The sequence below is a fragment of the Falco biarmicus genome, chromosome 2 (genome assembly GCF_023638135.1).
Source record: "Falco biarmicus isolate bFalBia1 chromosome 2, bFalBia1.pri, whole genome shotgun sequence".
In the NCBI taxonomy this organism is placed as follows: Eukaryota; Metazoa; Chordata; class Aves; order Falconiformes; family Falconidae; genus Falco; species Falco biarmicus.
Window position 1 is genome coordinate 8,859,805 of NC_079289.1, and position 12,226 is coordinate 8,872,030.

Consider the following 12,226-nt stretch of genomic DNA (forward strand, 5'->3'; position numbering starts at 1 on the left):
CCTAGCAAATTTTGCACAAACAGTCTTTTTAGTGAAATAATATACTATTGATCAAACTAATAGCATAAGACTGTCACCCTGAGGAAGGATGACTCTAGGAGCTAAACACATAGAACATTAAAAGTGTGTTGTAAAAGTTACCACCCAAAATCTTTATTAAGAAATTATTCAATTTCCTGGAAAACAAACAAGCATAGGATTCAAGCTTTGTTTATCACGGTACTGCTGTTCCAGTACTGTTACTGTCAGCCGAGAGCTACACGGGATCTCGGGGCTGTGCTGACAGGAAAGGTGCTGTTTAGTAAAGTCTGTATCCCCTGCAGAGGATGATACACATCTCTCTTGGAGGAGCTCGAAGTGTGGAATAAAAGAGTGTGAACCCCAGAAGAGGGAGGCAGATGTTTTCCTGATGACAATGCTATCAGCTTCTTTATTCAAGAGACTTCTCAATTGCCTGAACAATTCCATTATGCAGCTTTTGGTCTTTCATCCTTATTTGTATGTACCTCTTTGAGTTCATCCAGCCTCGTTATAAGCCATGAGGTCAGAGAGGAAAATATTCACGAGGCAGCAGCAGTCACCATTTGAGAAGCATCTGGCCAAAACTGCACAAGTCAGAACTTCAAGGGTGGCCTGGGCACCTGCACAGTGTCTTCGCCGACCAGTATCAAAAGGGCATTTTTTTTTACCATGAACAGAGAGTATTAAACATTCCTATATGCATGAAAAAGTATTTGCAAGAAGGTCCCGTTCCTTTATGGAAATAATCACAAGAAGGAAGTTCCAATCCTTGTCTGAATTTAGCATTTTATAGCACTGCTTTCAGTCATTCATGATTGAAGAGATCTGCTTTGATGCGCTGCGACTCCTACTCATAGTCTTAGATAAAACCAGGCAGAGAACAACCAAATTGTCCTTGCCCTTGTCCTCGAGATCTTCTTGCTGCTGCTTGGTACACCAGAAAACAAAGTTCTGATTTCCAAGAAAAATGAAATTTTCTGTAAAGGAGACTGCCATCATAAAAAAATCATGCTTGGCAAGTGATGAGCATTTAGGATTGGAAAACCAAAGTCCACTCTAGCAAGTTAAACACCACCAGCACCTGAGTCTGGCCAGTGCCCCAAGGCTATTCTTACTGTAAAATTGTTAGCATGATCCTTCTTCTTCTGATCAGCCCAGCAGTACTCTGCTGTATGACACCTGGCCACATTTAGGGGTCAGTTTGGTCAGGCATGTCCCCAAAAGGGCAGCTGAGGGCAGCTCTGTGGAGAAGGATTTGGGGGTATCGGTGGATGAAAAGCTGAACATGACCCGGCAATACGGGCTCACGGCCCAGAAAGCCAACTGTATCCTATGCGTCAAAAGCAGCGTGGCCGGCAGGTCAAGGGAGGGGATTCTGCCCCCCTAATGCACTGTGGTGAGACCCCACCTGCAGTGCCGTGTCCAGCTCTGGGGCCCCCAACAGGAGAAGGACATGGACCTGTTGGAGCGAGTCCAGAGGAGGGGCGTGAAGATGCTGAGAGGCTGGAGCCCCTCTGCTGTGGAGACGGGCTGGGAGAGTTGGGGTTGTTCAGCCTGGAGCAGAGAAGGCTCCGGGGAGACCTTAGAGCAGCTGCCAGTGCCTAAAGGGGCCGACAAGGACGCTGGAGAGGGGCTTTCTACAAGGGCAGGCAGTGACAGGACAAGGGGGAATGGCTTTAGACTGAAAGAGGGGAGATTTAGATTAGCTATTAGGAAGAAATTCTTTACTGTGAGGGCGGCGAGGCGCTGGCCCAGGCTGCCCAGAGCAGCTGTGGGTGCCCCATCCCTGGCAGGGCTCAAGGCCAGGCTGGACGGGGCTGGGAGCAGCCTGGGCTGGTGGTAGTAGATTACTTTTAAGGTCTGTTCCAACCCAAACCATTCTATGATTCCATGATTCAGAGAGAGAAAAGGCAAGCAGTTCCCATAAGGTCTTTGCAAACTGAGTTTTTACAAACAAGAGTAGAAGAAAATTAGACTTGTCTCATCTGAATCCAAGGCACAGAACAAGATATACTTTCATCCATGTTAGAAATAGAGACAGAACCAGCAATCCTAAACAAGGAAACACTGCTGCCAAGCTAAGAAGAGGCTTAGAGGGAAAAAATTACCTTTGTTAATCCTACAGAAAAAGGGTGCAAGGCCCAGACTCATTCTTGCTATCAGAGATCCAGTTCTTTCCCCCCTCTAAGTGTGCTGATAGCCCAAGTGGCAGCTCTGGTATGGTTGTTGGGCTCTTTGCAAAAGAAGTTACACAAAAGCATAAGAATGTCCCAGAAGGCTAAAGCTTTTCTAATGTCATTCATGTCTCAGAAATCTCATGTCAAGATTGCAGTGTTTGCATATTTGTATGTGTTTCTGGCCAAGAAGAGGAAACCCAGATGGCAAAGAGAAAATAGGAAGACAAGTTTACTACTTGGAGGCATGGGCCCAGGCAAGTGCACTACTGTTTACAGGGGGAGCTTACAAAATTTGTATGCTTACAGGCTGCAAACAGATGTTATACTTAACATCAGAAAAAGCCTTTCATTTTTAAGACTTCCACACAGCTAAGAAAGCAAGTTTTCCCTTAAAAAAATGAAATGTCAGTGAAAACTAAAATTTTGGTAAATTAGAAGTTGACCTGGTTCTGAATCCACTGAAAAAACCCTTCAAATCCTCACCCGGTACCATGATGTGATTTACTAGTACTATTTATATCACTCATGAAATAGTTCTAATAGTGTTAGTGTTAAAAGGAGAGATGAAAAGGTAAGTTAGAAAACATGATCATATCTTAACTTTCTTTTGAAATGGAAATGTAGTGAGTAAGGTTCATTGATTGCCGGTGCGTTTAAAGTCAAACCCAAGGATCCACATTAGAGGTCATGACTGTTAACAGCAGATGTAGCAGTTATGAAGGCCATCATGACTGAGATAAAAACGCAATTCCTTTTATGCTAGAATGTGTGTTTTGAGCCAAAAGATGGGAGCTTTGCAAAAACTTGTAGCCTTTTGAATTGTAGCCAATACAAAATTTGGAACTCTGGGTCTTGGGTTTAGAAAACCCATGCCAGGGGGCTGCATCGTGAACCCAACAGGACCTGCTGCCTGCCTCACCATCTGTCTTAGGCTGCAGACGATTTTGGGTTGGAGTCTCACTAGGTTTCTGCCAACATAAACACAGCCACCACACCACACTCTGAGGCACAGAGCCTGCTGTGGATTCAGTGAGTGCTAAGGCAATGAAAGTGACCCCTGAAGCACAAAGATAGCAGGAAATCCTTGAATCTTGCACTACTGGAAGCTGGGGGGGCATGCCAAGGATTGCATGCTTGCTGTTCACAGTCATATGCCAGGGCATCTGCTATGAGCTACTGTTAGAGACAGGATATGAGGCAAGATCAGGCCAAGATCAATTACAAAGTTCTTTGGGGAAAAAAAAATCTTGAAAAATCATAGTCAACCTTCCTCATAGTGATTACAGCAGAAAAACCTGCAACAACTCTTTTGCCCAGCATATCTCATGACTTCCAAGACCAGCACTAATGGCTGCTAAGGCCATTCTTGGTTTTTTATACAAAATGATGTCAACCTGGCAGTGGGTCTGAGGAAAGACTGCAGCTGGAAGTACAAGGTTTATTAGGAGCCAGGCATAAGCAAGAGATGCAACCGTATTAGTGCTGACCCTCAGATGTAGGCTTGAGCTACCCTCTGACACACAACAAGGAATGGAGCTCACCGCCTGCCTTCCAAGCAGAACTCCTCCAGCTACGTCTGAACCAGCTGTGGTAAATCCGGCTTAGGTGGAAAAACACAGACAGAAAGCCTAGAGCAGAGGGCTTTTTGACATCTGTAGCTGGATTATCCCAGAGGATTTGAAGGCAAGGTAATAAAAGTCCATTACCACTGAGATCCTGTAGCAGCACCTCGGGAGCTCAATCATTCCTCAGTAGCAGAAAACCAAGCTAATAAAGCCTAAATATTATCCTTTGACTTTAAATATCATCCAGTGGTCAAAAGTAGTGAGCTCATCCCACAGCAAGCTAGGATAAAGGACAGCAGGGGTGGGTCTTCCCATTACCGTCACTTCTTCCTTCTGGATGGTGTCAGAGTCCAGAGCTCTGACCATGGTCACTGGGGAAGATGGGCAAGAAGAATATCCACCTTGGATTCCCGTGATGGCTGGAGTCGGTCTATACCATCAGCCCTGCCCGGGCACTGGTGATGGTGTGCGGGTCTCCTAACCGACACAGAGATGCTGAGGGGGGACTTTAGGTGCCAGCAGTATTATGTGAGGGCTTTGTGGAGGCCAGCAGTGCCTAGGGACTAAGTCTTTCAAGATCAATTAGCCAAGTTAACTAGAGCAGCTGAAGAAATAACACGGGGGCACCTGTACTGGTGGTTTTGTTTCTGAAAGGTGCTGGTGAATTTGTGATCCACAGCCCTGGAGAACTGCTGGAAGAGAGGCAGCTTGTTTTTGAGCAGGCTCTGCTTGTTGGAGAGCACATGGGACCTGACTTGGTATGTTTGTGGGTGAAAGTACTGGGAAGGTATTAGGAAAAGAGAAATCAGGTATAAAACAAGCTCAAGGAAAACCAAACTAAGCAGAGCTACTTTCCTTCTTCTCCCATTTTGAGAAACGGAGTGCTTGATCTCCTGAGGTCTTCTGTGCTCTGCCACATGGCACAGGCTGATTGACAGAAAGCTTCTGCTTCCCTGGTCACCCTGGTAATAAACGCTGATGGGAAAGGAAAGGGGAGTGAAGTTATGACAGCTTAATGAAGCTTCTGCAACATGGTTTGCTTGTGTAGGGAACTGCACCTCACAGAATCTCAGGCTCCGTGCTCAGCATCTGCTGGCAAGTGACTGAGGCCAGCATTCAAAACAGAGGCTGAAGCTTGGGGACAGCTCATCTGTCAATACCTCTGGCCACTTGGAGCCACCAAGCTGCCCTGTTACCGTATGATGAAACTGCAGAAGGAGTGAAAGGAATAGGACAGATAAGGAACTGGTCTCCAGTTTCTATACCAGTTTAGGAGAAAAGAGAAGGAGGAAAAAAAAATCCAGTGGTAGCTTGCTTTGGACGAGAGTCCAAGGATTAATGCATGTTGTTAGTGTAGATGCTGGGCTGAAGCCCTTCAGAGCCCAGAGAACACGCGCCAGCGCAGCTCCCATGGCATTTTGACTTCAACCTTAATTTGCTCATATAGGCAAACCCCAGAAATTCTGTGGGTTACTCAGATTACAATCCTTGGACACTTCAGGTGAAAATCTATTCCAGCCTACAAAAATGTACCAGTTCAAGAATAAAACTGATTTGCCCTTTGCCATGGTAACTGAGGAGAGGGAAAACTGTAGCAGTGCATTTTCCCATACAAAGCAGATTACTCATTGTAAGAAAACAGCAATTTGTCAGGCTGCTTCATTCGGTCATAGGCTAGGCTCAACGGGCCAAATTTTGCATATAGTTGCCTCCCAAGAGGAGCAAAATGCATAGCTTGGAACTCCTGTTAAAGAGCTCAGTCATTTCATGTCTTTTAGGTGAAAGAGTAATGAATGGAGGTTTAGGCAGCAGGAAAATGCAGAAATGCATCCAGCTGTTTCCGAAAGGGCTTTTCTTTCTAAAATTGCCCAGAAGTTGCACTTTATTTCAAGGTACTGTAAGTGCTAACTCTGAAGCCTCTGACACTCTCCTCGTTTCATTACTAGGTGGCTATTACAAGACCAGGAGCCCTTTCTGCTGACTGTAGGGGTCTCCAGCTATAGAAATTTGACATCTGTTTGATATTATTATTCCATTAGAAGAGTAAATCTTCGCTTCCCTGGCTTTCTTGTGGGCTCTGGCACATTCCACTTTGGTGACAAATGTCCCTTGAGCCAGCAGTGATTTGACAGGGTGGGAAGTACTCCTGCAGAGGAACTGACAAATGGTTTCCATGAGAAGCTGAAGTACCCTCAGGAAGTAGACAGAATTTCTGCACAAATATCAAGCTGAAAAGGAAATGCCCAAATTGCAAGAGATTTGTGGCAACCCAAAAGATTTCTCCCCAGATAACTGAATTTGCATGTGACATTATAGACTTGCAGAAGAAATCACAGCAGACCGAAGATCACAGCAGTTCATACTCACAGGTTTCCTCATATGTGGAAGCAGACTACAATAAAGCAGCATGTTCTTGACCTTCTGAACAATTTCTGCTTCCTTTCGTAACAGATGCAAGAGCTCCTACTGGGTTGCATCCAGTCATTGCACTGGCACTGGAAATTTGAGACCAAATGAATCCGTTTCATGTAAGTTTGCCAGACCCAGGCTGATAGCAGGATTATTCACCACCCCAGAGGTCACAGAGGATCACACTCCAGCCACGCTTTAAAGTATGCTGGTGGTCAGGATGGTAACATAGGGTAATGGCAACTTTCACTCAAGGATCTCCAAATACTTCACAGATGGGAACCGAAAAGTGCAAAGTGGAATATCTCAGCCCCACTTTGTAGATAACTTTTTGGGGGCTTACTGTGTTCAAGCAATTCATCCTGGCTAAGAGAAATAGAAAAGCTGGGACACGGGCCCCAGGAACTTGATTCCCAGTACCTGGATGAAAGCATTAGACATGACATCACCTCCTCACAAGATAAGATTTCATTGTTTCATAGCCAAGTGACTTCTCCCTTCAACATGGAGATTAGCTCATATAAACTAACCAGAGGAAAACAACAGCCAATCCTTCTCCTCCAGCAGCAAGCACAAAAGAGGCGAATTGTCTTTCTGGCCCTGTCACTGACATCGAAGGAGTAGTGGGTGCAATAAGCTTTACATTTAACACAACGAGCATAAATCTATGATGGCTGAGCCCATCATCTGAGCTGTCAATTCTATTGTCCCCATTCTACCACCGACACCAACACTGCAATACCCCTGTGGTGTCCTGGCCAGAAGGAAGTGGGATAGTTTCCTTGAAGGATTAATTAGTGACTACAACCAAAATGAACAAAACCCCCATAAATCAACCCTGACAACTCTTAAATCTTGTCTACTTGTAGAGACTCTTGTGATTTCCTAGTTGTGTTTGACCACTTTTCTAACCTCCATGAATTGCTTTCCCCTAGGTAACCCACAAGTGTCTAACATAATACCACGCTCTAGCCAACTGATATTTCAGTCAAGCTTTCTTACCAAATAGAAAGAAGGACAAACCAGAGCACAAACACAAAAGTCTCTTCTCTGCAGTCACTCTTAGGTATTTTTAATCCAACCGGCAAGGCAGCACTACTGTGTTCATATTTGCAGATATAGGGGCTATAGCACTGGCTGACAGCAAGTATCTCTGCACAGTAAGTGGGCAATTGCAGCTGGGTGGGTTGATGTACTGGCTGGCTGTCACATGGGACATGTCTACACCATGCTGCTAAACAGCAAAGGCAAGACTCCTGTCCTGACAGCAGCGTTACACATGCCGCACAGAACCACCACATCAACAGATGCTGAAATGCTCCCTGACGCACTCGTCCCTCTCAAAACTTGGTTCATCAGCTGTGACTGAATGGTCCTCAGCATTTCAGCCCCTGTTTCCTACATCCCTCCACCCACAGCCAGCTGGGCGGTCAGACATGGAGAAGATACGCTTCCCAATGGACGGGTAGGTGTTGTCATTAGACACTGGGCATGATGCCTCCTACCTCAAGGATGAACTGTGAGCTGATGACACACGTACCACCCCCTCCCTTCCATATATGCAGGAACACACACATGCTCATAAAGCCGGCTGGACACGCAGAAAGAGGGAAGATCAAACATACCCCCTTCAGCTGTGAAGAAAAGATCCTACAACACACAGACAGGCAGCAGCCTATTAATCAGGCACAGGCTGCAGCTCCCTGCCAGTCCTTATCAGTATCACCTGCTGCTTTGGGAAAGGCAGAAAAAGCTGCTTAGGAGCTTGGGCTTTCCAAAGACTATTATTTTTTTCCTTAACAGTTGTTCTCAATTTCCTTCATATGGTAACTTCTGATAGTCATGGAGATTCTAACATACTTCTTTTTTTCCAGAAAGGAACTCAATGCAGTGCAAGAGGTGCCCATACAGCACTGAGGTTGTGGTTCTGCTCTTCCCAAACTCCCTGGTACCTCAGAGACCCTCTAGCCCAGCTAGTAAGTAAGAATGGAAATGCAAACTTGCTCTGTGCCACCATTAAAAAGACAATGCTTATACACGTATATGCCTGGCCATCTCACTTCACAGACTTAAAATGCCAGCAGGGAAGCTCCTATTTTTAACAAAGCGATAGACAGGCAGTCTGGGGACTCAGACATCACCGTGTGGAGTAACATGCCATTTCCATTGAGATGATTTCCTTCACAATGGTGAAATCTAAAAACTTCCTTTACGAAATGTAAACAAACCGAAGTTTAGATTCTGCCTGTGCTGAACGAGGCTCATAAATGCATGATGGAGGCCAGATACAGCCCACAGGGCATATGTTTGACACCTCTGGCCTATATGGACAGGAAATGGTTATAAATAGTCTCATTTCAGTTCTCTGAAGACAAATATTTTTGACACAGAGCGCTCAAGCACAAAGAGCCATTTGTAGACCACCCAGGAGACTTGCATTTAAATGACCTTTCTTTGCTTGGGCGATCAATTATACTAATGTTTATTTCACGAGTTGCAACATTTGCTCTTAAATGGAAGCAGCCCAGAGGAGCCATGTATATAATCCCACTTACTTGTTGGTAACTGCCTGCATAAACTCATCAATCAGTTCGTCGTACTGTTTCCCACGAACCCTCTTGTGTTTCAGTCCAATATAGAGTGGATCACTCAGGAGAGCCTAGGACACAAAGCAATTCTGTTGACATCTTCTCTTCCATGGATGGACAGAGATTTATGTCCCAGCCTACCCAAAAAGTTTGTCTGTTGTGGTCATGCTATTTTTACTTACTATGCAGTGACGGCTGGGTCACACAGCGCTTCCTGAGCAGCAAGTGTTTGCGTAAGAAGTTACGGGCTATCTTTTTGTGTAAATAAAGTCAGAGGGATGTAATGCTTCTTGACTGCCGTAGGAAATAGAGCTCTGTGTCTAGAACAGCTCTACCAAAGGCTCTCTGCCAAGGTGCCTCGCTGCTAGTGCATAAGACTGACCCTGTGTGGCGAGTCTTTACTGTTCATTCAGTTCTTAATTTTCCACTGACATTACCAGGAAGCCTGTTGACTGTAGACAGTGCTTTGAGCAATGAAGATCGCCTGAAGCAACTTGAAATGACATGTGTCATTTAGGTCTTTATGCGACATCCCAGCGTTGACCAGAACCAGTGATCAGATGCCAAAATGTTCCCAAGACCTGCACCTATTTAGCACTCACCTTGGTTATCTGCAGGTGTCAAGGCAAGGTATTTTCACACGACAGGTTAGTTTATTTTTTGGCTCCCACTACGAATATATAAACAGGCTGTTCCTCCAACCCGTCCAGCAGTTGTTAAGTCAGGACCCCTAAGCCACCTAAAAAGGACTGGTTCAGCATGGAAACAGCACATATTTTGAGGAAAATTTCAGGACAAACTGTGGCAGGAGACAGGTGACACCTCTGTGAGTCACTGCAAAACAACAATACTTCCCGTCCGATTTCAGGAACTGAATCATCCATGTGAGAAGGGGATGAGCCATCTCAAACCTATTGTCCTGCAGCCATATGGGCCCTATGTATTGGCAGGTATGCTAAAATCAGATTTGTTTTTACAGCCACAGCTGTTTTCTCTTAGAATTAAAGATGAAAGAGGTTTTCCTCCGAGTATGATACATTAACTCTTCAGGGCCATGAAACAGAAAGCAGACTCATTTGCATTACTTCACTGATTGCTCCTCTAGCACGGTGTGCTCCGGGGCTGGTTCACAGAGTATAAAATTCTTCTGCAGGCAAGTTGAGAAATGCCAAGCTCTGAAAAAACATCAATTTGCTGAAAGAGTATACAAAGTATTATGGACTGTTAAAAGACAAGGTGGGAACTGATGCTAAAACTATGGTATGACTGCTGTATTTACTCCATTCTACCTGAGGTTCCTGTGTTAACACCACAGTTACCCTAGGCTCACCACATACTAACAGGCAGAGACAAACAGGATGAATGCCTGGAAGAGGTGTCTTATTTCTGCACTGATAAACACGTTTATTCATGGGGCGGGATGCTTGATAAATGGGTTTACTTGTGGGGCAGGGTGCTCCTGTGATGTGCTTAGGGTTCAGTTAGGCTGGGTTTATGCACATGAGAAACCCATTAAATAAATAAACACATTCTTTATATTGTGAGGAAATATATTGTTCATATTGCTGGAAAACAGCAACTTCTGTATCTTAATCCCAGATGTGGAAATTGCCTCCACAAAGAAGTTCCTGGACACATAAGTTACATTTGATCCTGCGCAGTATCAAAGCGCCCAAGACTGACTCTGGGAGTCCCTTTTCTTGACACAATTTAACCCTTGGAGATACCTAAAAATCATTGGGGCCACTCTGGATTTTAGTGTCCCCTGGATGCTGAGATAGAAACAGATAGTCATGCATGGTCAGAAGCTTCCCATGGGAAGGGAAGCACTTTCACCCAGGTCCCTCTGGAGGGAAACTCCAGCTGGGGGGCTCAGAACATGCTCTGGGGGGCTCCTCCAGCATGCAGGAGAAGGAGGAGATGCAGGAGCCAAAGTCAAGTGCAACGCTGTATTGACTGGAAACTAGAAGCGAGAGACAGAGACTTAATTCCAGCTTTAGCCTCAGAGGGTCCAAACTCAGAGTTCCCACTTTTCAGGAAAGACCATGGATCAGGCTGAGATGAGCACACCCTGTCTTCCACAAGTCCATGACAGGCCACTGTGCTAAAGGGATAAAGTAATCCTGGGACCAAAGACCAAAGAAGTAATGGAGAATCTTATCCCAGATGTCATCTAGGGCCACAGATTTTGCTTTCTTTCATTCCTTTCAAGTGTCTAGTGTGACACACTTGGGACTGGAGTGAAAGAGGTGCAGAAAATCTAGCTTTCCAGTGAGCATTGGCATGTCTCAAAATGTTGGCACTCATTTATCTTCATAGACAAACTCAAAGCTCTTATACCCCAGATTTGTTGTTTCTCTCAAAAAACCATGTGTTTGGTTTACTTGGGGTCAAGTGAGGCTCAAGTACATTTCACAAAAATGGACAAACCCAGGCGATCACAAATAACTATAGGATATTCGTTTAAAAATGACATCCTCGCAGATGTCTGTTCTGGCATTGCTAAAATGTTGCACTTCGGCCTTTCTGAGCCAGAGTCATAAGGCAAAAATCTACAAACAGATGGAGTCTTCTTGTCTGGTTATCATGTGCAGTGAAGTGTGCAATCTGACAAAACACTGAAATTAATCATTCCCAAACCACCCACCAGGGATTCTCAATTTTCTGGAATATAGTCACCTCTACGCAGACACGAGTATCTGCCAGTTTTCTCACAACTACCAGAGGAAGAATAAATCCGGGACTTCCTGTACAAAACCTTTCAGCTCACCTTGCCGTGCTGAAAGGTGGTGCTGACCCTTCAGCTCCAACTGGCACCGCTCTGAGTCTTCTCACCAGGGGACCACGAGGCTATTTAGTGTTTATTTCAGTTCCCCATAAAAGCAAGAGTTTCTTGAGCATCAAAGAGGAATGAAACCTCCCCACTTCCCTGCAGTGCTGGTCTAGCCATCATCTTATCTTGGATGGCTCTGACTTTGTCTCCACGTTTAGGGAACTGGCCTCACTTAAGCATTGATCTCAATTCTTTTTCTCCCCCCCCCCCCCCCCCGTTAGATTTATGAAAAACTGTCTTACCTCATTGTCTGTGCCAACGTCCAGCAGGACAGGGAGACACTGTTGTGGGTGAACTCCACCACAAGCTGTGTACAAAGCAAGCTTCCCGACTGGGATACCCATGCCGTAACTTCCTAGATCTCCTAAGCCGAGAATCCTCTCTCCATCTGTCACCACGATAGCCTAGGAGGATCAAATGAGACTGTTCTATGGTGTGGCCAAGGCTTTAGAAGCAAAACTAGCTCCACTCTCTTCACGCCGATGCCATTTTGCAGTTGCATCGTGCAACGGATATTTGCTCCTTCTACATGACATGACGTTAATTGGCCGTTCATTTTTGGGGGCAGAGATAATGTGTTTGATGGGTAGCTGCTCGCAGTGTGGGAGAGCAGCAGCTCTGTTTGCCAACACT

The 12,226-nt window shown here is 45.3% G+C and overlaps 1 protein-coding gene across 1 annotated transcript in view; it reads right to left on the minus strand.

Moving 5' to 3' along the window:
- ME3 (malic enzyme 3) overlaps positions 1-12,226 on the minus strand; it is a 136,133-nt gene that overhangs the window by 25,418 nt on the left and 98,489 nt on the right. The window contains exons 5-6 of the mRNA XM_056329516.1: positions 11,836-11,997; positions 8,728-8,831 (exon numbers count right to left, since the gene is read on the minus strand). Coding sequence (XP_056185491.1) covers positions 8,728-8,831; positions 11,836-11,997 — 266 coding nt within the window. The remainder of the gene's footprint in view (positions 1-8,727; positions 8,832-11,835; positions 11,998-12,226) is intronic.